The sequence below is a fragment of the Ptiloglossa arizonensis genome, chromosome 8 (genome assembly GCF_051014685.1).
Source record: "Ptiloglossa arizonensis isolate GNS036 chromosome 8, iyPtiAriz1_principal, whole genome shotgun sequence".
Taxonomy (NCBI): domain Eukaryota; kingdom Metazoa; phylum Arthropoda; class Insecta; order Hymenoptera; family Colletidae; genus Ptiloglossa; species Ptiloglossa arizonensis.
In genome coordinates, this window is record NC_135055.1 from 16,007,941 (window position 1) to 16,034,716 (window position 26,776).

Here is a 26,776-nt window from a genome sequence, read left to right on the forward strand (position 1 = left end):
CGTCGCATTTCGTCGTTGCAATTTGCAACGTTACGCAACCGGGAAGAGTTAACAGTCTTTGTTCGTACGAACCGTGCAACACAATACGGTTCCAGTGTCAATTCAATTGTTCGTACGGAGTGACGCGCGTTGACGTAAACAAGAATCGTTTCGTTTCTCTCGTCGGCCACCTGTCGAAAAACGTCCTTCCGTTTCCTGAACGGTGCCACCCGAGCGAGCTTGGATTTTCTATGAATAACGACGCGGTTCGTAACGATTTTTCCAAGGGAACCACCGGCGGCTGTGTTTTTCAAGACACGTAGCGAACGGAACATCTGCCTTCGACGCGCGAACCACCAGGAAAACCTTGTCTCGCGATGGATAAACGAAACCGACGGTTTCTCCGTCGACGGACCACGTTTCCTTCCGATTCGACGATATTTTTCTCGTTTTCCGAGCGTATTACAAACGTACCCGTGCTCACGATACACCGATGAGTCTCGTTAATGCGACAAATCTCGTAATACGGACTCCCGCGTCGATCGACGCGATGGAAATAGAATCTAATCCGTTTTAAAGGCGTCTTGCAAAACGAACAGATCGTTCGTTGCATCGATTCTTCCACGGTTTGTAATTATTCGCATTTTTCTTGTTCTTTTATTGCATTGGGTTTGTCTTTGAATTTAAGCGGTTTCATCGAACTTGAAACAAGTAAGTTCGAATATTTCACGGTCGGTGAATATTTCTTACGAATTAATTTGTTATGTATTCTCTGCAGTTATTGGCAGTTTCTTCCCCTGGTCTCGATTTCTTCTCGTTCGTTGAAAAAGTGACCTCTTCGAATCGAGAAAATTATTTTTGTGCCGTACTTTTGGCAATATTGCAATTGGCAATACGAAGTTCCTTTTGACCGAGAAATTATATTTCTTTCTCTCTGAAATACAACCTAAAGTGTACCTATAGAATCTTGTACGAAAGATAGTTACATCCACACTGTTTACATTCAATTATTTTCTTCGGAAAGTCATTTAATTTTCCAAAATGGAGAATGTATGATTCGATAAAACGTTTAAACGCTCTGAAAAAATCGTGTTTCATTTTCACCAAAAAAAAAAAAAAAAAACGAAATGACTTTCCGAACAATCTGATACTTCCTTGTGACGTTAGATTCTCTTTAATCCAAAAATGATCTTTCCCTCTCCCTTTCACGATACAACCGAAAACTTGTCAACACTATTGTCAAGAATATTCTTACGTATTACATTCCCACGAGAAAAATCCTTCCATCTCTGACTCGTTTAAATTCCAAAGTTCGAACCATCCACGGTAGCGATCTTTCGCCGAGAAGTTAATCCAAATATACCCAGAACTGTCCGAAGCACGGGTTTTACGATCCATTCCGCGAATACTTGGCGCGAGTGATGTCGTCCTTCGTCCATACGCGTTTCACGACGAGAACTCCCGCCCTCGTAGCTACGAAGAGCCGATCGGGACATATTTTCATCACTCGGTCGAAATTACACGTCCGTGACGCGCGTAAAAATAAAATTCTGGCCCCACGTTGACGTGGACCGACGACTGAGTATCGAGGGGGTGAGATCGATAATACTTGTCGGCCCCTCACGTCGGTCCAGCCTCTCTGTTCCTAGGACGCGTGGGCGTCGAGAAAATACGCCATCCAGCGTCGTGACGACCCTCCGCGTTCAACGTACAATCGATGGAACGAATGTAGCCGGACTACTACTTGAATGATACTTAATTCGATTTATCGGCCTGTAAACCGTAGGCGTCCTTACGATGGAATCTCACGAGCTGCCAGTCATCGACGATTGTAGATGTTTTTGTTTTATTTTTTATTTTTTTTTTTTTTTTTTTTTGGAAATCTTTTAAGATCTTCTGGTTTCGATGATAGGGAAAAAAGACACTTTTATCGTAGCAATCTTCTCCGAGGGAATCTCAGGACTGTAAAATGCAGTTATTTTTTGAAAGATTGTTAAAGTTACGGAAATGCAAGCACGAGGTAGATTCTATTGCGAATATGAAACGAATGGATCGTAAAGTATAGCAAGGATTATGGTAGGTATCGAGAGGAATAAATAATCTTCAGATTTTAAAGGACCAGAACGCTTTAAAGTCGATGAGTCGATTTCTTACCATTTTTTTTTTTTTTTTAAATTTGAAGACTTTCGATAGCTTTCGCAATTGTTGTTATATTTCATCGAAAAAAATTGCGAGTATTCTCGGAACACGTGTCGATGCGTGACGAAATTGTTGCATTGAAAAGTTGTACGGTTTCTCTGGAAAAAATTACTCTAAAAGAGTACTTCCTTTCGCCTCCCAAATGAGAAGACCTCGTTAATACGCAGACCATCCAATTTCTCGATTATGCGTTTGCGCGTGTACGTGTCCAATTGAAATTGAATAAAGACCCACGTTCACCGTGGGTTGTCCAACAGCAAATATCGTTCGTACTAATAGAAACGTCATTAAAGACAGGTACAGGTGAATAAATAAAGAATCGAAGAGGTACAGCAAGACGTAGTACAAACGAGGAGATTCGTCTTCATTGGTTAACAAATTGAGTTCCTTGTGCCTTTCTCTCGCACCTCACTTTAGTTTCGTGTCAAGAAGCCGTGTATTACAGAAGTACTTACTTTCTATTTATGGTTTCTATTTGAAGGGTGCAGTAACCAAGAACCTCAATTTCATGGGTCGTTGGAAAAAATATTCGATTCGTACAGGTAACCAACGTGGCATTAGAAAATGAAATCGTTGAGCACGATGAACGATTACGATGTATATATAATTTTTTTTCATTAAACGTTTTGAATAGAATATTACAAACGAAGATTCTTCGTTTAATCCATTTCCATTACTAACAAATACACACGTGTAGGTTTATGATAAATCTTGAAATATTTATAAGGAAAAGTAGGGTGAAACGATACACCAATATTTATAATACTTAAATAAAAGCTGCGAATTAGTTCGGATCGTACTACCTTAACTACTCTAGACCAAAGAAAACCGTAAACTGGCGCGAATATTCAAAATCTCTATATTTCAATCATACACTTTTCTTTTCCATCCCTTGTTAAATTCTATACGAACTAAACAATTCCATATCGCTCAACTTTTCCGTTTACAGTTATCCCACCCTTCCCCAAATTAAAAAAAAAAAAAAAACAGACTTTATCATTCAATGTCTCCCTCTACAGTTATTTTTCCGTTTCTCACCAAATTCGAGAAAAATGAATCTCTTTCCATCTTCCACTCTTTATTTCCATCTCTCGTAAAAAATTCAAGGCAAACGAACCCTTGCAATCATTCTTCCCATCTCTCGTTAAATTCCAGACAATTATCGAATCGTTACAGAAACAGTCTCACTCGCGCTCCGTGCAACACATTTCGCGGTCGTGTTTCACCCCGTTCGAAGGATCGATCGTTGTACCGTCAAATTTCGCGCCAGTGGCCGCGATTCGTGTTTCGCCGCGCGCGACTATTTCCGTCGCCGGTGCGAATCCGCTGTTGCTATGCAACAATGCCGCGCGTCGCGCCGTACCGCGCTAGACGCGGTCTCTTTTTCATCGCGTAACCCTTGCGTCGCAACCACGACGTTGAAGTTTGATCAACCGGCCGCACCGGAGAGAAGCGCTGCCCCAGATCCCGGGCCCCTCTCCCCGCCCCGGTCGCTCCAGTACTTTCTATGACGTCAGACCCGAGGTACGCGTGGGCGTCTCTGAATGAACACGCCAGTCGGGATAAGGTTATACGCGAGCGTACACAGTCGATGGTAGGAATACAGTGAACTCGCAAATTGAAACGGGCGCGAAGGGTACGCGTTTGTGCGTAAAATAATAACGAAGCCGGGCGAAACAGAGAAGTGGAGGGGGAGGAGGAGGGTGGCTGCGATCTTAACGCGTATTTGCACCCTTTCGAGACGAACGAACCGTGTTCAATTCGTTCGCTCGGACAAATTCGAGACACAGAATTTTAATCTTTAGACGCTTAACGGTTAGGTGAAACGAAGGTGGGACGTAGTTGGGCGGGAATTTTGAAAAGTGAAACGGTTCGATTGTACGGGGATGAGAATTGGAGTAATCGATATAGAAATTTTGAATAGATATTTTTCAAGCGGTTGCGCGTGTGTGGTGGTAGCATTGTATCGAGAGATTCAACGGTGCGTATACGGTCGACCGAGGTAGAGGTTACACGTATTTCTGTAATCGAAATAGAACTCTCGCGGTTAATGTACGAAAAATACGGAGAAAGAACACCGGTATCCCCGAAGCGACAAAGGCATCGCGTAACAGTTTGTTTAGTTAGTTGTGTGGGTATAAGTAAATTCTTCGAAACATGTGCTCTGCACAACCGTGTAACCGTCTACTGAATCGCGATGGGTGGAGGGGGTAGGAAAAAAGTATGAGAAAGAAAAGATTTCGTGGAACAAGAAGAGCACGAAAGTTATGGCCGTCGAGGATTCGCGAACAGCAGATGCGCGTAACGAAAGTTACGATCCATCGGTGTTACTGGTTTATAGTCGTCGTAATCGAACCGAGATAAATTAAATTTACCGGGTGATTTTTTATCGGTAAAAGAAACGGTCCTTTTAATTTACAAACTCGACCTCCCGGTCCTTTCTGAATCCTCGTCGAACGATTTAATACCTACGAGGATAATCTACAAGCATTGAAATTACACAAGAACAACTTGTGACTAAACCGTGCTAAAAGAATCGTGCAACGTCGAACTGTGATACACGATAATAAAAACAGACGGATGAATCGTAAACTATTTATAAAAAAAATGTTAGTTTCCACGTTGTCGAAACTTCGAAGAATAGAAAGCAAAACGTGTACTAAATTTGACGGAAGAAGTATCAAATGATCTCGTTGGTTAAAAGAGTCAAAACGTTGTCGACCATGAAGCGCGAAAAAGCCACGAAAGAAAGCTTATCGCATCGGTGCGCGGTATTTTATCGTATAAATTAATTTAATCGCTTATACTGACGATGGTAGTACGTTCGTACGTTCGGTGTAGCGCGTAAAATAGAAACATCACCGTTCCATTAATTCGTCGTATGTACCGTTTGATACGGGCGCTTCGCATAATCGGATTTACAACCCGCTAAATTCGTCTCGGAATCAGCGGTGTTGCGGCGTCCATAGTATTGGTGGCTTTGTGCTGCCCCCGTGAAACACTCGGGACGCCGCTACTGCTGATGGTGCTGTCGCCACCGCCGCCACCGCCGCCGCCGCCGCCGCCACCGCCACCGCCGCCGCCACCGCCGCCGCCGCCGCCGCCAGTCCGCTTCATTCGCCTTTCACTCCGCTGGCTTCAGTTCGCTGGTGTCTCTCATCGGCTACGGATCTTTCGTCCGGAGCGCGAGTCCGAGGTCGTTAGTTGCGCACATAGACCGTGTATTCGCGCTCGCTTCGCGTCGATACCTATTCATTCGACGTTGCACCGCCGTCGCGCGCGGAACGCGCGGTCCGTTCGCGATTCGATTCACCAGTCGACACCGCGAGAGGGTGCGAAATCTTCAGTGGTCCGGTGAACCTCGATCTACCAGGGACCGGTGAATCGAGCCCGAGTTTATCAACGACGCGTCGTGTGCTTCTTCATGGTAAGCCTCGGAGAGGAAAAGAATGAAAAACGGGCGCGCGAACGGCCGTGAGAAATAAAGAAAGATACAACGGGAGAAAGAGAGGGAGAAAGGGCTTCGTGACTGGCTGGATTGATCGTCCACGCCGCACGCGCGCTGGACGCGTGCTCCACAGGTGGTGTACGGTCTCGTTCTTGTTTCCTCTCGATCTTTCGCGATCACACAGAGTGTGCGGGACGCGGAGTGAAAGTTCGGTGATTTCGCGAGGTGAATCTCGTCGGTTCTGCGTCGTTAGACGGCCGAACGCGGGGAATCGTAAATGCAACGTTAGCGATACACGTTTAACCATCATTATTTGGACTTTCACTCCGGTTTTCGGGTTTCGCGTCGTCGACCGGCCGCCGCGCGACGCGTGGACGCAACATGTGACGCAATCGGGTGTAATCGACGGGCGTCGGGGCCATTAGCTAACGAAGCTGCCGCGATCAGGTGTTGTCGTTCCCAAGTGCACGGTGAGAACGATCGAAGGAACGATCGGGTGTTCGCGGACGCGTTTACTTGTTACGCTTCGAGGTGGTTCCACGGTATCGTACGGAATTTCACGCAGATCGTTGTTCGCGGTCGGCGAGGCATCGTCGTATCGATAACTTTGATGACGTCAGCGCGGTTCTCGTAATCGACGATGCCGCGTTATCGGGCAACGAAGTGACGATAATCGAGCATTACCGCGCTCCGGGTGAACTCTGAACTGTGTTCCGTTGCGCGTCGCTACGATAATTTTCTTTTTTTTTTTTTTCTTTCCTCATTTTGTTCATTCTTTTACTTTCTACTTTTCTTCCCCGTTTCGTTTTCTCACGCTGTAGAATTCGTCGCTCGGGAAAAATTTAATCGTCGGGCGAATTCGATACTCCATCGTGCGTTCACAACGACGTTGATCTAGTTTGAAACGCGATCAGCTGCTGGAATAAGGATGACTAATGTGGGACGTTATCGAAGTGTCAGGCGTCGTGTTTCTTCTCCTTGAGATATTTCGTTTGAGCATTAAAATCTAATCGATGCGCGGCTCTTTTATTCGTACGGAATCCAATGCAACGGTGTATCTTTGTAAACGTCGAGTATCTCGCGGATAAAATTTATTTTAGGAGCTTTACAACGTGAATCGAATCGTTACCGATTTTACGAACGAGAGAAACGAAACGGATCGCAAGAGTGTTCGAGTTTCGTTCACGGTGCAAAATTAATAGTCGTGGGAGAACATTTTCCGGGCGAAGAGATATTTATTCGAACTTTCCCCCAAAAGTGAATTCTCTCGTGCTGTCGTCAAGGTATCCACTTCCAAGCCAAGAATATTTAAACAAATCATTGTATTGCGAGTACAATAATTGGTTGCGAGCCAGTGACTTTTATTATATCGTTTCGAGAACGAAGGTTGACGTCGTACCGTGCTAGAAGAGCGTAATCGCGGACTATCTTCTACGACAATCATTTTTATAGCGAATTGTAACGAACAATATATTACATCCGCATCCGACTTATTTTACAAACAATGGAAAAACAGTGACGAAATAATTTCTACTATTTCTATCCTTGCGAAATTAATAATCGTTTATTTTACAATTATGTATGTATCTCGAAATAGACTTTGTTTGCGAAATATTTAAACTTTATTTCAAATTACTCGTCCGTGGAATAGAAATGTACGATTTTCGAGCGATTGGTTTCAAATTGAGTCGAATTAATAACTCACATATGGTACCGTCGAGTGACGCAGGAAATGTTAATTTTACGAGACGGAAGAAAATTTTATCATTTTTCATCTCGATTCCATACCGTTTCGCTCGATTCCAACTTAATAAAAATTTAAATTATTTCATAAGGTCCTCTTAAAGTTACATTATTCATCGTTTTAATTGCTTACGATGACGGAATGTTGCAACATTCTTTATATTTTTCCTCTAATCTCTAAACTTGCTATCTAGCATGTTTTGAAGATTCGTAACATTTTTCCTGTTGACAATCCAACATATTACGCATACAACGACCGTACAATTTTACATTATACACTTAAATTTCAAATCAAATTAATTTTGAATTAAAAATTTTCCAATCCCCTAAAAATAATTAAAAATTTTCAATCGGAAAAATTTTTCAAATCTTATCAAAATTTTCTAATCGTATCCCTCCTCTTGACATACCTAATTTCGTATCGCAAAAATCTCTCAAGAGAAACGAAATAATCGAAAATTTATTGTATATTTCTCGCGACTGTGGCTCGTAAAAACGAAACGAAAAAAGAAAAATAATCTCGTCTCTGTGCTCGTTTTTCCATCGAATTGAAAAAAAATAATTCCTCTAAAAATAATTGTTTCCCGTTATCGTTACTTTTTCGTCCAGGGGTCACGACGATCACCGACGATTCGCCGTGCGCGCGCTTTTAACGAGGCGAGCCCGAGCGTTCTTAACGAGGTACTCGCGAGCGCGGCATGAACTTCGTCGCGACATCGTCGGCGATTTCGCTTCCTGGAAGAGGGCCGAAGGTCCCAGCGATTCCTCGCGACGAATTCCACCGATGCCGCGAGTCCCATGAAACCGTTGTCGGGAACATCGAGCGTGTATGGGGGACTCGCGAGCGTGCACACTACCCGGACGTAACCTCGTGGCATTTCGAAATGTGCACTCGACACACATACACGCGCCGTTTAAGGGCGCGTTTCGCGACGACGGATCGTTAGGCTCGCGGATCTACGCTTTCAGTGTCGGCTGTCCGTCATGTTCGTATCCTTCTGTGAACTGCGTGGAATCTCGTCACGAAACACGTTCGTTTGTTCGTACGTACGTCGATGCTGTTTACCTCTCCGACGCGATCAGAATCGTCGTCACGATTTATCGTCGACGATCACCGATTGCTAGTGTCATCTATCGAGACCGATTAGATTCGTAGTGGGTAAATTTAATCATTTTGTTCGACGAAGATTCAATAACCAGGGTTGCTGATTATACTCCCATGTCGTGAAATCTTCTGTAGCTGTTACTATTTATCGTCAATGATCCACGATCGGTAGTTTTGGATTGGGACCAATTGGATTGAAAAAGGCCAGTTTTGGGAATTTTATTCAACAGAAAATCGATAACGTGTAAAAGTTACAGGGAATGATTCTTGAGTACTGACCAGTGAAGTAATTAATGTATCTTTAGCGTGTATGTTGCACATGTGCTCAGCCTTCACATTGGACTTACGTTCAATGTTTATCGAACGATTGCGCATAGTACATCAGGTGGTCGCTCAATGACTTCTGCATATTATCTAATCTAACCTAACCTAACCCAAACCCAACCTCTCTTGTTTCCTCGATTTGTGTTCAGTTGTCCTCTACCAGAGACGAGAATTACTTTTCATCTATAGCACAATATAGTTTTTTGGTTCGCAAAAGTATTATTTGGTTTACAAAAATAATTTCTGAAAGAAAAATCAAGATTCCCCCACCCGGAAGATATACACACCCTATTTGGAATTCCTCCAATAGAGACCATTAGAGGACTTTATTGCTCGACGGGTACCTCCAACCACGATTTCGTCCCCGATACTCGGTTCACTTTCTAGATTCGGTTCGAATCGTTTCGAACGAGACATCGAAATCTCGAAGACATCCGCAGAACGCGTTCATCGTTCCCCCAAGGTCGTTAATAACGTGTCCCGTTTCGTTGTTGTTGCAGTGTGGCTCCCTGGAGATCGGCGAGGAACGCCAGCGTCGGGTCGCTATGATGGACTCCCTGTGCCTGTGCCAAGTGAACGGCACCAAGAGCAATGGCGGCAACGGAGGCAACAACGAGAACAACAACAACAACAGCAACAACAACAACGCGAACTCTAACAACAACCCGGACTGCCCGGATCCCCAGCAGAGGCTGGCGGTGCTCAGCTTCGAGCAAGTGCGTCGTTTGAACGACGTGATGAACGAGGTGGTCTGCATCCACGGCAGGGGCAACTTCCCCACACTGGAAGTGAGACTCAGGGACCTGGTGACCGTGGTGCGCAGTAAACTGGAGACCGATCCCAGCAACGGTGGGGCCGGGATGAGGGTACGCGACATACGACTGAACGGTGGGGCGGCGTCACACGTTCTCGCGACCGAGTCCCAACCGTACAACGACCTGGACCTGATATTCGCCGTGGAGTTGTCCAGCGGACGTAATTACGACAAGGTGAAGGCCGCGGTGCTCGGCTCCCTGTTCGACCTGCTACCCGAGGGCGTCAGCCGCAAACGCATCACCACGTGCAGCCTGAAGGAGGCGTACGTGAGCAAAATGGTGAAAGTGAACAACGACGGCGACCGGTGGTCCCTGATCTCCCTTGGCAACTCGCGGGGTCACAGGAACGTCGAGTTGAAGTTCGTCGACTCGATGAGGCGGCAGTTCGAGTTCTCCGTGGACTCGTTCCAAATAGTCCTCGATTCTCTGTTGTTGTTCTACGAGTGCAGCAAGCTACCGATCGGCGAGAACTTCTATCCGACCGTGGTCGGCGAGTCCGTCTACGGTGATTTCCAAGAGGCCCTCTACCATCTACACAAGAAACTGATCTCGACGAGGCACCCGGAGGAGATCCGCGGCGGCGGTCTCCTCAAGTACTGCAATCTCCTCGTCAAGATGTACAAACCCTCCCAGCCCGACTACATAAAGACCCTCGAGCGGTACATGTGCTCGAGATTCTTCATCGACTTCCCGGACATCAGCCAGCAACGCGCCAAGCTCGAGAACTACCTGTGGAATCACTTCGTCGGACCGGAGGAGGAGGCACTCAAGTACCAATACCTGATGCTGCTGCACAACGTCGTGGAGGAGTCCACCGTTTGTCTGATGGGACACGAGAGACGACAGACACTGGCGTTGATCGAGAGCCTCGCCTATCAGGTGTTCTGTCAGGAGCAACAGCAACGACTCACCAGCCACCAACAAGCGCCACCTGGACCGCCCGCCACCTACGTATACGCGAACGGTTACTATTACGCTCCCGTGATACCCACCGCGTGCTACACGTGCACCTGCAACTCGTGGATGGCGTGCTCGTCGTGATGCGATCCAGACGCCATCGTCGCCGCCGCCGCCGCCGCCACCGCCGCTGGCATCAACACGGCCACCACCACCACTACCACCACCACCACAACAACCACCACCGCTGCGATCGACGACGTCGTTGTACGTAGCGTATACGCATACGCGGCCAGCAACAACAACAACAACAACACCAACACCACCACCGTCACCACCACCGTGGCCCCTAGGAGCAGGCGACCGCGACGTTCGCGCTACCGTCGCGTCACCTGCATCGTTCGTCACGAGGACGATCACGTGACAGCACCGGTGACCTCACGGTGCTGTCGACCGAGCAACGACCCGATCCTCAGTTGACGCTCGGATCGGTCCAACGTCGAGCGCGCGGCGATCCAGAGCGACGAGGATGACGACGAGGAGCAAGGTTGAACCCCGGGGGGGAATTAGTGTCTCTGTCGTTCCTTGGGGGGGAGGGGGGTGTCGGTGACAGTCCTTCGCGGGGGTGGGGGGTTCTTCGAGGGCTTAGAGAAAAGAGACTTAGAGAGCCAACGGGGAGGGGGGTGGGTGGGTGGGTGGCCGGGGAGAAAAGAGACGAGCGGCGGTGGGTAACCGGAAACGGGAGGGGGGGCACGACACGAGATACCCTCCCCACCCCAACCTCTGGACGACGTCGTTCTTTTTTTTCCCCCCTCGACGCGGAAGGCGGTGTTGGACGCGCTCGGTCGTCACGGGACAGGGAGGGAGATGGGGAGGACCATACGCGACGATACTTTGTCGTAGGGGATCAACTGAGAGACTACAAGACTCCAAGCGAAACGAATACAAAGTAACAATTTGTGTTGTGTGCCTAACATTCGAGCGAGAGACTGGAACACGCGTGTATATGTATATATGTGTGTGTGTGTGTATACATATGTATATGGATATGTGTAAACTTATGTGCATATATATATATACATATGTGTGGGTGGGTGTGTATACTATACGCGTGCACATGGATTTGTGGTACGCGTGTACACGCGTGTTTGTACACAGAGATGATATATATATATATATACATACATATACACGCGAGAAAGAGGGATACGGTGGTTGGATGGACGCTCTTCGCGCGCGCTGTTGTTCACGGGCGAGAGAGAGAGAGAGAGAGAAAGAAAGATTGCGCGTGTATGTGTGTGCGTGTGTGTGCGCGCGTCTCTCGGGAGCACACCGCTGCCACCCGGGATACCAAACGGCGCCGTGGCGGCGGCGTCACTCGTCGTCTATTCTCCGAGTCATTCCTGTACCGGAAGCGGGACGGTAGGCGGGATCCACCGGGGGTTGGTGAAGAGGAGAGCGCACCGAGAATAAGGGAGAGAGAGAGGACGATGAAGAGGAAAATTACGATCAGAGAGCGACTCGATTGGGGGCACGACTCGCGAGAGAAATCACGACTGAAAATTCACGAAGCGTCTCGCATGGCGCTCCGGTCGCCCCCCTACACACATTCATTTTCCAGAAACAGAAAACAGAAAAGGCAAAAAAAAAATTAATAATAAATAAAGAAACAAACGGATAAACGACATAAAAGAAACCACGAGAACGTTTCGAGAACGCTTACCGAGGGAGAGAGAAAGAAAAGAGAGAAGGGGGGGGGAGGTAGTGTGATAGTTACTGATCACGGACGAGAGAAAAAAAAACGGAAAGAAAACGGGACGAACAATTCAACGGGGCGTGGCGTTTGCAAACAAAAAATATTATAAATATATAAATATATAAATATATATTTAAATATATAAATACATGTATAAATCTATGTATAAATATTAATGTGTGGCTGTGAACACATTTCATTTAGATACTATGTAACGTGATAAGATTGAAATCGAGGACGAGCGGTGCGACACGGAGAGAGAGAACATACCCGGTGGGCCGGTGGGCCGGTGGTGGGGGAACCGGGGACCGATCTGGCGGAGAGGACACGCGGTGGGGGAGATCGTTTTCCCATTCGTTTCTTTCTTTCGGTTGCCGCGCGGGAACCGGGCGACTGTCGCACCGCGTGAAACACCGTAAAACACGCGGGAAAACGGACACGTACACGCGCACACGTTCCACGCCGGAAGAGACACAACGACGAACGAGATCGCGCTTCCCAGATAAAAACGGAAAGAGAAATAAAAAAAAAAATATAAGAAAAGCGCCTCGTTCGTTCGCGCGAGAGACGAAGACGAAAACCGTTCTCTTCCCGATGGACCCTCGAGACACCACTGCCGCGAGGGGTGGGGTCGGAGAGGGGATAGGGGCGCGAGGGTAGGGGAAACGAACCCTGGAAACCATCGAAGGACGCGACCCAGAGGTAAATCCGTGCGCTTTCTCGCGCGTCCTCTCGAGACGGGATCCTTCGTCGCGCGCGCGCATGCGCGGTTCAGCGATCCTCGCGGCGGACCTAGTCTCTCGACAGAAATGGGCGAAATTACGCGCAACCTGCTCCGACGATGCTCGAGAACGAGAACGATCGTGGTTCGAACATTTCCTAAATTTGAGACGACGAGAGGTAGATTTAAACGAAAACGAAAAGGAAAAAAAAACGAAAAAATAAAACGAAAAGAAAAAAAAGAAACTAGACGCGCCACAGTTCGAGCGGACAAGAATTTCGCCCATCTCTGGTCTCTCGTGGCCGGCGGCAAACAGCTTGCATAACTTTCTTTATTAGATACCGTAATTATTTAATACCGCGAGCGAGAGCGTCGCCACGTTCAACTTGCGCGATTGTGTGTGTGCGTGTGTGTTTGTGTGTGTGTGTGTGTGTGTGTGTGTGTGTGTGTATGTATGTTTGCGCGGGTATGCGCGCTACGCTACATCCGCGCACGCGCGCGGAAGACACCGACCACGGAATCTTCGGGAGTGTTGTAGCGCGCGAGCGCGCACGCACGTACGTGCACTGTTACGACGTAGACGAAGTGTGTGTGTGTTTGTATGCGTGGTGTCTTATGTACGTTGCGCGTGTGTGTGTGTGTGTGTCGGTACTCGCGTCCGTCTTTATATGCGCGTGTCCGTATCGACTGGTGACCCCGTTAGTTAGCTCAGTCAGTCACTTTGCTCGCTCGCTCGCTCATCGGTTACTCTAGCCCAGGCCTCGCTCGCTCACTCTTCCTTTCAGTTTGCAGGCGAAAGTAAAGGCCTAATAAAAAGCCCGCAAACTGGTTTTTCTGGTATATCGCGTGTTAATGCTAAGGAGAGCCAGGCCGACTGGCGTGCACCCGGTGCACCTCCATCCGCCTGTTCTACGCCGCTCTACTACCACCACCATCACCACCACCACCACCACCACCGTCACCACCCTGAGCTCCTCACTCACCACGTACACGGCTGTAATCCTCGTCTATCGCTTTTTCGACTGTCACCGGTGCGTTAACCTACTCGACGTTAACACTGGTCGAGTCTTTGCTCCGGATCTCCCCCCTAACGTCGATACTCCTCTGTTCCATCGCCCCGGTACGTATCTGGATAACCCGTACCGGGAAACACGCGCCGCGACGAAACGTGGGTACTCGCGAGCGGGCACAACGCGTTGAGATCTTCGACGACTGATTCGGGAACCTTGGATGTCACGATCGAAAGTTGTGCAATCGATTTGGTTCCTCCGGTGCACCGGAGAATCTTCGTGAGAAGGATTGACTATAAATACCTAGAATCGCGGAGGTGCAAATCTTCAACACGGAGATGACTTGGGTCTCCACTCTTGACAGTTTAGAGTAGAGGTTCAGTAGCGATCGTGTGTTGAGACGGTGTGGATTTTGAAGATACTTTGAGACTGGGTAGTTGACAGTTGAAAGATGGAAGGAAGCTTGAACATCGAGATGACTTGAGTTGGATATCTCCGGTGTTGAAAGTTAGGGCGAACGTGTTCAGTAGCGATCGTGTGTTGAGACGGTGTTGATTTTGAGGGTACTTTGAGAGCCGAGGAGTTGACAAAATTTAGAATAGGTCGTAGATATGAATCTTCAACATCGAGATGACTCGAGTCGGATGTCTCCGCTCTTGATAATTTAAGTAGCCATCGTGCGTGGGGTGTCGATTTTGAAGGTACTTTTAAACTGTGGCGTATAATACACCATAGATATCAATCCTCAACATCGAGGTGACTTGAGCCGGATACATCCGGATGCTCTTGAAAGTTTAGGTAGCAATCGCGTATCGAAATGGTATCAACTTTGAAGAGTTGACAGTTGTAATTTAGGATACGTTAGAAATACGAATCTTTGACACTGAGATGACTTGGGTCGGATATCTCCGCTCATAAACAATTGATTAGCGATCGTGTGTTGAGATAGTATCAACTTCGAGGGTACTCGGAGGGCTGAGGATTTCGTTAACAGTTGAAATTTCAAATACACCGTAGATATGGATTTTCAACATCAAGGTGACCCGAGTCGAATATCTCGACTTTTGAATGTTTGGGAATGTATACTATCATCTTTGGAGGTACTCGGAGACTTCTGCTGGTAGTTGACAATTCGAGGTTTCGATTCTGTAAACCTACGGTCGAGGTTATTCGAGTGGAAACGATCGATCTCGAATGTTTAAGTAGTGGCTGTTAACCAGATCTTTCCCGTGTACACCGAGCAGCCCTTTGACTGGATTCCTTTAGACAACTCTCGAGCGGAGACTTCGACCGAAGTTCGATTAGCATTTGAACTTTCGAATCCTGCGCGATCGTTGGATTGTCTTCGACATCTCGAGATGACTAGAATCGGAATTCTCGATTCTGAAAGCTAATGTAACAGTGCCTATTAAAGACGAGTTTGCTGCATATATTGAACAGCTCCTCGATTCGACTAGCTTGGACAACTTTGGTATATCCTTAGCATTACGATCTTTACAATTCTTCTTGATCGTTGGGCGTAAATCTTTGACCGCGAAATGACTCGAGTCGAACATCTCGACTTTTGAAAATTTAATATCGCTCAAAAGTTCGCATACCTAGTTATCTATCCCTCAAACGTTTCTCAAACTACTCGCAGACTTCCATTGAGGCACCCTTAGGACGTGAACCTTCAACATCGACACTGCTCGAGTCTCTGTTGGAAGTTTGTTGCCTCGTGAACGAAAATTTCTTCGATCGAATACCAACAACTAGAACTTTCGAACGAATCTCGAGTTGCTCGACTTCTTCGAAGCACTGTCGAAGCTCGAGTCGAAGAACGCGTTCAGTGAGCAGGGAACATCGAGATGACACGAGTCGAACACCTCGACTTTCGAAAGGAACGAAAACTACGCGTTGGTACGGTGATGTTCAACCATCCCAAATTGAACAGTTTGCTCCGTAGGATCTTCGTAAGTTTCTTGAACTCGATTCCTTCTACCAGAGATTCGAGATTCGTTTCATCCTAAGGATCACTCGAGTGGACTTCAGCACTTTGAACAAGTTCAGCCCGAGATGAAAGTCAAATTGTCGAACTTTGGAACTCGGATAGTTTTATCGTTTCGTTTGTTGAAACGAAGAAACGTAACGTCTGACGTTTAAATCGAACGTTAAATTTGGAAAATTCATTCACGATACGCTCGGATATTGCGATTGGAGGATTTCTTTCTTCGTTGGAACCGAAACTTCGATTCTAGAATTTTGGAACACGTGCACTTCCGTCGTTCCTTTTTTTCAAAATATCAAAAATTGTTCCCCGACTCTGAACGGGCGACGATCTCGAATCGATTGAAAAGACACTCCTTCGAGGATCCAAAAATGAAAAATAAACAAAAAAGAAAACACGTTCGAAGATTCCAAAGATTCTCGATTACCCATCGAAGTAGACTGGTATCAAAACCAGATAATCATCGAGTCGAGTCTCTAATCGTTCTCTTGATTCGTCTTATCGATTCGAAGCTAGGCTTTAAAAATGGCGTCCTCGACATCGATCACCGTCACAATTTGTCAGTTTCGATCCGGATTACCCGATCGTTTCAACAACGGATGACAGATTCACGAGACGTATACATACATACATATACACACATTACATATATTCGTTGTATGAATTTAAACAAAAAAAAAAAAAAACCGTGTGCGTGTGTGTAACCCTTTAACCGGGCGCATTCGAGAAACTCCTCTCGCGTCTTTTATCGCAAACTTTTGTATTTTTCCCGAGAAATCGTACCGCGTTTAATAAACATTATCGATGGAGAAAGAAAAAAAAAAGAACACGTTTTTTAACCGTTTTTATAAATAACCATTTTTCGGTGACATCGTACCGACGAATCGGAGAATCTGTTTTCCAAAGGCCTATATCTATATATGTGTGTGTATACTTTCCGAAGAAATTTATCGAACGAGTATAATAAAAGTTAAATCTATTATAAATCACGATTAAGGGGTTCACGAATTTCGCACTTGGAACACGATCCGACGGAACGAGATTCGCGTCGGGAATTGAAATTTTTTTTCGTTTTTAGATGAAAGTAGATCGTTCGACAACGAGAAGAAAAAGAAGCACTGTAATTTTTTAGAAAGTATATTAATAACGTGGCGAACGACATTTTATGGAATTGTTTATTCCACCGGCGGGATTCGAGGCTAATCGTTTTTTAAACGCGCAGTTTATCGCGAGATCGATCAACGGATATATCGGGGACCTTGATTCGACCCTCGCTTTTTTTTTTTTTTTTTTTTCGTTAAACGCTCGACGTTCGTTTCTTCGTTAAGAGCTCGATGCGCGCGCAGCAGGGCGATCGATCGAACAGACCGACGAATCTCTCGAGAATCGATTCCTCGAATCGCTATCGCTCGAAAGTTTCGGTTGCGCGCGAACTTCGAATGAGCTACACGATAAAAGAGAATTTACCCCGAAATGATGACTGTAAATTACCTTTTCGATTACTTATCGATACGAGTAACGTATAAATAGTCTCGAAGGAGTCGTTTGTAACGTCAACTTGCGAATGTAAAATTGAAATTGTGCTTAGAGGTATCCGAGAAAAGTAGCGTAAAAAAAAAAGAAAAAAAGGAACAATGTAGAAATAGAAACGAAATTAGATAATAGCGCGCGTTTATCGCAATTTTAATTTTACGTTTATCCCGGGAAAGAAAAAAATAGCTCGTTCGAGACCGACGATTTAATTATTGCATATAAAGGAAAAGAAAAAAAAAAGAAAAAAACGAATTAACTATATCGCGACAAGCACTCTCTTCGATAGTTTCCAATAAATGTTTTATCTTCCTCTTTCATCTATCTCGCAGAAACGTTCTAATCTTTCGATTTCAACACGTACAAGTAGCGTGATTCTTTCTGCTCTGGAGGGGGGGAACGTCGCTTGCCAATTGGACGATTCCTCGAGTATATATTTTCTCGTCGCATTTCGATTCTATATTGTCAATTTTTCCACTCTGAAACAGCGATGGAACACCGAGTAGAATTTTCGAAAACTTTCGCCGTACAATCGTTCCGATGCAAAGATTCGAACAGTGCTGTGCGGAGATGCAGTATCAGTGTGCATCGAGCATGTATTCCGAACGCCCATGGGCGTTCCACGCACGATCGACATCGATCGATATCTCGTAAACACCTGTAGCTCCAAAAGCGTTGGAAATCGTCGGAAACTCGACGAACCGCTATCGTGGTATCGATAATAGTAGTGTATCCTTGATTTGTAAGAAAAATTGTACTGCAAAAGTTTCGTAAAATATCTTCCTTCCACGTGAAATGAAAAAATTCAGCGACGTGTAATTGTAAGCAAACTTTCGATCGATGGTTTCACATCCTCGACCAGGTTCCTCATCCGAGGGTATCGATCCTCCCCTCCCTAAAGAGCGAAGTTCTCGAACAGATCGAGGATCTCCCCAAAATCGAAAATATCTATCTTTCAATAAATGCTATCTTTTAATTAAATTTCATACGATCGTACGTAGGTTTCGTTCGTGATCAGATCGGCACGATCGAGTACCAAAGACGTGGAATCCTCTCGATCGAGCTGTGTCCCGCGATCGATCGATCGTGCTCGACGGGACGCGCGTAAATAATTAACCGTTAAATTGTCCCGATAAAGGACCTCGTCACACGGACTCGCAGCGAAGAACGGACCGGAAGTCGCCCTCCTAGAAAAAATTGCAATTAGCTCGAGGATAGAAGACTGGCCTTTCTTTCTTCTTCGTGTAATTCTCGCGTGGACGCTCGACCCGTTTCCTTTGACTGGAAAACTACGAACGGTTCGAAAAATATTCGAAACGATCTTGAGTGTCTAGGGGAGAGACCACGATCGGTTCGAAAAGTATTCGAAACGATTTTGAGTGTCTAAAGGAGAGATTAAAATCGGTTAAAAAATATTCGGAAGTGCTCGAGGGAGGGACGTTTGAAAAATATTCTAAACGATCTCTTGTACCCAAGGGAAGGACCACGATCGGTTCGAAAAGCATTCGAAACGATTTTGAGTGTCTAGGGGAGAGACCACGATCGGTTCGAAAAGTATTCGAAACGATTTTGAGTGTCTAGGGGAGAGACCACGATCGGTTCGAGAAATATTCGAAACGATTTTGAGTGCTTAAAGGAGAGACTAAAATCGGTTTGAAAAATTGTCGAAAACACCGATGAGAATCGGATCACCATCGCGAGTCGAACTTTCGCGTCGATCCCAAAGGGAGAGTGAACTTCGATCGAGAGATCGGCGCCCCTGACAAAAAAAAAAATCGTGGCGATGAAGCAATTAAAAAAGGGACGGAGTCGTTAACCGAGATTTGTTGCTTGTAAATCGACGATGATGTCACCTCGAACGAGCGTGCAGCGTGATCGATGCACCGAGCGAATTGTCAATCGTGCCTAGAACTTTCATCGCAAAAAGAAAAGAAACGGGAAGAAAGGGAAGAACACACTATGTACAGAATGCTACCGAAACACGAGAACGATGTTTGTTGCGTTTGGGGTGGGAGGAATGATAATAATGATGATGATGATGATGATGATGATGATGATGATGATGATGATGATGATGAGGAACGGGGAGGGGGAAACATCGAATTTAGAAAGCGTCGTCGATATTCGGAGATTCGTCTACCGCGTACGAATGAAGTTTCTTTTCTTTTTTTATTAATATTATTAATATAATTATTATTATTATTATTATTATTATTATTATTATTATTATTATTATTATCATTATCGTTAATTGTCGTGTATTCGATCCGCGATGCTCGAGTTGGAAACGTGAATAATAACCATATAAATACGCTCGCCAAACACGGATTTTTGTACGATGATGCCGCGCGACACTGTACTCGCCCCGATGATTATAATGATTTTTATATTTGAAAGAGAAGAAGGAAATAAAATGCATTTACCTGACACAACACTATGGTTATTATTCAACAGTACGTGAGATTGGTTTCCCGTTGACAGGATGGATGGTAGCGTTTAACAGAATTCGAGGTTAGGTTACCAAAAATGGCCGACGGTACGAGGAGTATTTCGTTTCACATTTACCGATCGTAGAGCGATGGAATTCGACGGGGGGAAAAAAATTAATTCTGCGGCGCAAGAGTGTGCGTGTGCACGTATATACACAGAGTGTCTCGTAAAATATGAGTAGTTCAAGAGTCAATTTTGTCGCACGAGAATAAATTGAACACTTCGTGTACACACTTTCTGCCCCCCCCCCCCTGTGGTAACCGAGATTGCATTTTTTTAACGTTTCGATAAGTTTCGTCGTAAACTGAATTTTAGCGTCAGAAATTTCACGTAGATATATTTATGCACACACACTATTCGATACACATCATGCATCATCGTAGGCGGCTGTTTGTATACACATATACACATATAATGTCCCATTAATCATTTTCGGTCCGTTCTTTCGAAATCAGCAGTAAGTTAATGTGAGAATAAATATTTGGATAAGACAAACGTTTGTAAAAATCTGTTTTATTATTTTTTTTGTGTTTTGTGTTCGCATCGTCGAAAGCGTGCTCGTATCTTATGAAACACCCTGTATATACACGCAGCCACTGGAACATCGAGGCGAGTTTCCATCGGTTGTAAAAGTTCTTTCATCGGAGTACACCGACAAAGCGGTCTCATTGTGTTCGTATCGGTGATAACAACTTCTGGTGAACGTAACGCGCGACAAATCGCGCGAATTCGACGGAAACGAGTCTGTAATTTTTAAACGAAACTTTCCCCGGCTCAGTGCACCTCGTTATTAAGCTCCGTTCGATCGAAATATTTTCATTTTGCCAAATACTCGCCGCACTTCCCGGGCGAGAGTACAAAATTCATTTTCTCGAAAACTAACGGAGACACGAAATGGAAACGACAAGTAGCTTCTAGAGTATGTACCGGTGAATTTATTGAAATAATAAAACCGAAAGAAAATACGTATGTTTATTTTAAGCGAAGCGCGTTGCTACGACCGAGTGTGTTAAACTATGAATCGATCCACACGCGAATAGGAAATGTTCGTCGACGAGAAATGTTCGATCACCCGGACGAAAGACAAAGACTGTCCGCATCGATTGAATCGGGAAAAAGAGCCCGAAAACGAGAAGAAAAAAAATCGACGCTGGAAGATCCATGAAAAGAAAAAGAAAAAAAACAAAATAATAATTCCAAGTCGATCACACCCCTCTCCTTCCTTTCTTTCGATCGGATCGTGTCTCGAAGCTTCTCGAATCTCGGTGAAAGAATCGTCCCTAAGGGCGTCAAGATCCCTATCGAACTCAACAGCGATAAGAACAATGCGTGTCCGTTCTATTCATCCGTATATATAATATACAGTATATATATACATATACATATATACCTACCTTTATAATATATCGTCATTCTATTTTAATACTGGAGGAACATGGCCAATCGCGCGACTATCTACCCTGATGAAACGGTAGACGTTCTAATGAAAACGTACCGCGTGTTAATTGCGCCAATCAGAAGGGACGAGATCCGTGGCAGGGCGAAAAAATCGCGTGCAAAACTATAAAGATTCACCGTGGTCCTTTTAGCGTTCGCGTAAATCGCGCGAGTACTACTGTGCCTCCGACGCAAGAACGCGGCCGAGGGGGGGTCTGGAGCGGTGGAGGGGGAGGGGACGACGACGTAGGAACCGCGTTCACCGCAAGCGGTCGTCGTGCCAGAGTTGGGTGAGGAGTATCGCAACGATCCGTCGACGCGTCGCTGTCCCGTTGTTTGTACAGTCGGTCACAAAAATCTACCTACGTCTCCGTGAACTCGCAATATTCTAGAAAATAATAAGCTTCGATAATCCACTAGGTACCTAATATGTATGCATATTGTTCGTCACTTAAACATAGAAGAGACACCTTAACGCTTAACCGTCCATTACGAACCGAAATCTCTCGCTGAACACCCATTCCACGAATGGGACGCCATTTTGTGCAATATCTAACAACCTATCAAACATGATAGGTGCGTGGTAGGTGGAGCAGTTTCGAGCGGAAGAGTTCCAAAATTGCGCTCGCTTCGAAACAAGTAACACGAGCGGTTCGTATCGCGCCCGCGAAGTCACGTTAACGTGAGTGCGGCCGTTGCGTGGCGGATTCGCGAACACGCGCGGACGGTTAAACGTTGCGAGACGTTGGCGTCTATCGAACAACTTCCCGAGGGAATATCGATAAATGCAACGTCTCGCGGATGTATTGAACTTCGTATGAAAAAATTGTCTCCGTCGCTATTCTCCCTGTTTGTAATTGCGCGACAGCGTTCGTTCTCGGGTTACTATAGTTGCTCGTGCGATAGAATGGATAGATTCCGCGCGAGCGACGATACGCGACCGAGAGTATCCGAATCGATTTTCCAGCTTGAGCACCACTGGCCCCCCTCATTTGTTCCGAAGTCCCTTGAAACGGAATTCGTCGATCGTGAATCGACGAGTTTTGAAAACAATTATCGTCTCGAGGACGCGTGGTTCGAAGCGACGAAACTTGAAAGGTGAACGTTTCAAGGTCATCACGGTGCCAGTGGGTGAGGAGGGGGTGGAGTCCACGTTCGGACAGCAACGCTCGCGACAACTCGAAGGGCAGAGTCCTCCATTTCGTATCCATACGAGAACGTGGCGTAGCCGTTCGATGAAATTGTTCTTTCTTCTTTTTTCTTAAATAGACACCCGAGATAAGAATGTAGAACATCGATTCACTTTTACGAGTATCCAGATCGAAGATTTAATATTAAAAACCATAATTTACACGTCTGCACCGGTCTCATTGCGCCGATTAATCGTAGTGTGTAACTAGGGAGATTCCCCGAGATCCCCAAGGAACTTCCACCCCCTCTTTCGCGTATAACTCGTTTCAATTCCATTCGCTCGCTGTTTCGCTCGTGATTCATGGTGTCTTCATCGATCGTACAAAGTACAATTTTCGAGGGAAGAGGAGCGAACCAGAGTCCTCTTATTTTTGTAACGATAGGCTACCGAATCTACCGATCTATCGATGAAAAAAGTAATTCATCGCCTCCGTGACCGCCACCATGACGTCACAGCGAACAATTGTTATTATTATTAAACGTCTATATCGCGTCATATTACGAATACAAACGATAGAAAAGAGAATTATAAAACGAGGCGGAACCGAAACACCGTTGTTCGAACCTAACCTCAAATCGACGGTGCGTCCCCTCCTCGCGCAGGCGCAAAACTTTTCGTCCAGCGAACGTCCAATCATCGTTAATCGATCGTATATTCGTCGTCGAACGGACGACGAAAAAGCGAAAGCGTCGAATTGTTTCACCCAACTCTGGACTGTAAATAAATGCAGCGCACCTTTAATGACGTAGGTATTTTAATTGCATCGTGGTAATTAGTTACGTCACGATTATTACGAGCGTGAGAGTGAGAGATTGCGCGGACGAAGATGAACTCACGGCGTGGGGGCGTTTAGGTTAATTTTCACAAGCGTCGAGCGACAAAATACATCGCATTCGGTATATACGGTGTATGTGTGTGTGCACAGAATAGAATGCGTAGGTATACGTACACTGCAGTCCGTAAGTTCGAGACACCGCTTTGTTCGTTTCTCATTTTGCGGAACGATAAATGAATGCAATTATCCAGCTATGTCCACTTGGAATTCAATTTTCGAGATACGTAGGCGAACGAAAATTGACTCGAAACGAACTATAAACTTCCATCGTGTGTTATTTAAAGCGTTCCGATTGGTTCACGTCAGTCGAATTACACGATTTATTAATCGTCGTGGAAGTTTTATATAATATTGTGTTCTCGATCGGTTCTAGGTTAAACGGATAATTATATATTACAATCGATGAAAATTTCGTGTAAATTTTATATGTTTCGTTCCTGATCGGTTTTAGGTTTTGTAACCTGGCGAACGCAAAATAATTTATTTTAAATATACTGTTGAAGTGTGAAGCAAATATCGTCGTGAGTTTTCGAGGTATAGAAGATTTTGCAGTTTATAAATATAAATAAATGTAAATTAAGTCGTATTAAACCCAGCAGACCGCTCAAGGTCACTTCGAACTGGCCTCTCTGAGAAACGGGGCACGTGCTTGCAGGCTTGCGCGAATACACGAGAGATGGAGTGACAGGATAGTTATACGATACGGTGGGGACAGCTGCCGAGTGACCTTGAGCGGCCAATTAATTTTGATTCGACCACGGTTGAGCCGAAACAACCGTAGATCGTATATTTAACATTTCTTATAACATGGAAGGTGTACGACGGATCGTTCACTCGAATTTAAAAAGGTTAAGGCGTAAACAGGCAATTTTAAATATTAAGAATTAATTAAAAAACGTAACAAAGCAATGTACCGGACGAAAGTATAATCAAAGGTTTCGAAGAATAGACATCTAGAAAAATATTCGATGGGTTATTTCAGCGAGACATTAACGATTTCACGGACGAATTATTTTGTTTGAAATAAACGAAAATTCATAGTGATGTTGACCCACGAAGTCTGACAATCTTGCGACTATGTTGCAGTGTTAGGTCACTGAGAAATTTTATTAGAAATATTTATCCACAATTTTAGTGGTTACTTCCAGTGACAAATCTATGTAGACTCGACGAAATTAATTACTTCGAGGAGCTCTGTCCTTTTCTGAGATGTTTTACAAAAAACGATATTACTAAGAAAATATTATAAAATTGCATTTATACACTCTTGCACGAGGGAAGATTCTCAACGAAGAAGTGCACATTTCATTGATAATAGTTTGCAGATACTAAGCTACAATTAAAATTGGGAGAACATTAGTCGATCACTTACACGAGCGACACCATTTTATCAAAAACGAAAAGATTCGTCTTTTACGTTTCTCAATGTTGGTTAAAATATAAAATCAATAAAGTGTTTTTGGGGGGTGTTCGTAAGCTTCCTTACTTTCACAATAGATACGTGCCCTGGTTACTTCCATGTTGCATTTAATATACCTAAATGTACACGTATCCTTGATGAGGTTATGAAATGATCTAATCTTTAAATATACATGGTTGCATTCGTTCGTATAAATGTTTCTCATCTAATATTACATTTCTACAATTTCGATCAATTCCCCACTCAGTATACCTACTTATCGCAACGAGCGAAGCAATCTTTTTAATTTCATTTTCAACTTTCGGGAAAAAACAAAAAACTACCCCATTAATGGAACTATTAATGAAACGCGTTGGACACATGTTTAATTAATTTTCGAACCATCGTCTCGAACTTACGGCTCAGTGGTACGTAAGATCGCACGTGTATCCGAGCCTTTCGATTTCGACCGCGAGTCGTTCGACTTTTAACGAGGTGGGGGAATCAAACGGAGAGCGAATCGAAGAGTCGCGTTGAACAATGGTTACAGACAAGATCGTAACATAGTCGTGGAGCGATTTGTCGTTTCAGAGTCGTGGCGTTGTCCGTTTCGAAGACGAGCAGTTCGAAAGACACGGTGGATCTTCGTCTGGATCTCGAACCGAACAGAAGCGGCCGAAACTCGAGCAGACTGATTCCGACGTTAATAGTATTGTACATATTCGATAAGTTCTTTTCTGATTAGGCTAAGCTGTACGATAACAAACGTCTCACGATCGAGCTAGTTAGCTAAACCGATCCTGCTTCGACTTTTGGATGTAAACCGAGGTTAGAGCTTCATCGGAGTAGAGACGGTTAATTATTACGTGTCTCGTATGCATTGTCAATTTATCTCACGGCTTGAATAGTTAACCTGAGATTTACAATTGATCGATTGAATCGAAAATACGAGTCTTCGTATTTTCTAAACTCTTTTAGAGTTTAATCTTCGATTAGGTTGAACTGGATAACTGGTATCCGCCAATTCCTTGCTCTTTAGACAATCCTCCACTGTCTGACATCGAACATCATTCACATCATGACACGTGGCGTGAAGTTACCCCTTGTTTTTACTTATGAAAAATCTCGAATCTATAAGTAGTACTTATATTCTAGCTCTTACATGTAGTGTAACGAAATACATGCATGGAGTGGGGATTTGGCGGATGCATGGTGGGGGGTAGGTAGCCTGCAGCCAAAACAAGTTACCTATACCTCGATTAAGTATACGATCAGGAAAAAAGGTCGATGCAGCGACTATGAGTTTCAACGTTTAAAATCGTTCCTTGTCTGTCTCGAAGTGGTTATTTTGATCGTGTTTGGAACGATCCTAATGCATAAAAGTAGCTTGTTTACCAACCACTACGATTTATCCTGGTTTCTTTACCGTATCGACGACCATGCTTTTAAATATTTCGTAAATACAGTTTGTGTCATTTTAGAATCTTTTGGACAATTCTTTCCCCTTCACTGCTTCCATATATCTTGGAAACTCGGTTTAGTATTAAATTCACCGAACACAACCAGTGTTCATCTTGCGCTCCGATGAAGCTACATGTAACACCGCGCGAAAAGTGCACAATTTACATCCAAAAGGCCCCGGCAGTGTCAATTGCGGAAACCCAGGCCGTGAGGGCCTCAAGTATCTCGTAATTAGGAAGTTAGCCGTAGCTTTGTAGATAAAATCGTCTAGGGCTTATCGTTTTATCATCGTTCGGTTGAAGATCAAACGCGCGAAGTTCTATCGTTCGCGAGAAAGGAAGAAAGGAAACGAAAAAAAAAAAGAAATAACGAAAAATCGAGGATCGAACTTCGAGACCGGGAACGAACTGAACGTACAACAATGTAAATCCGAATCGAGTCGCGTTCG

At 44.9% G+C, this 26,776-nt stretch overlaps 1 protein-coding gene across 6 annotated transcripts in view; it reads left to right on the forward strand.

Moving 5' to 3' along the window:
* Nucleotides 1-11,092, forward strand: part of LOC143150182 (terminal nucleotidyltransferase 5C) — a 201,829-nt gene extending 190,737 nt beyond the window's left edge. For 3 of the 6 annotated variants that reach the window (XM_076318252.1, XM_076318256.1, XM_076318254.1), the window contains exon 2: nucleotides 9,299-11,092. In XM_076318252.1, coding sequence (XP_076174367.1) covers nucleotides 9,299-10,654 — 1,356 coding nt within the window. In that variant the 3' untranslated portion in view covers nucleotides 10,655-11,092. Of the gene's footprint in view, nucleotides 1-5,352; nucleotides 5,606-5,740; nucleotides 5,760-5,839; nucleotides 6,910-9,298 lie in introns of those variants that run through there. The other 3 variants (XM_076318253.1, XM_076318257.1, XM_076318255.1) reach the window with 3 other exon arrangements.
* The last annotated feature ends 15,684 nt before the right edge of the window (nucleotides 11,093-26,776 follow it).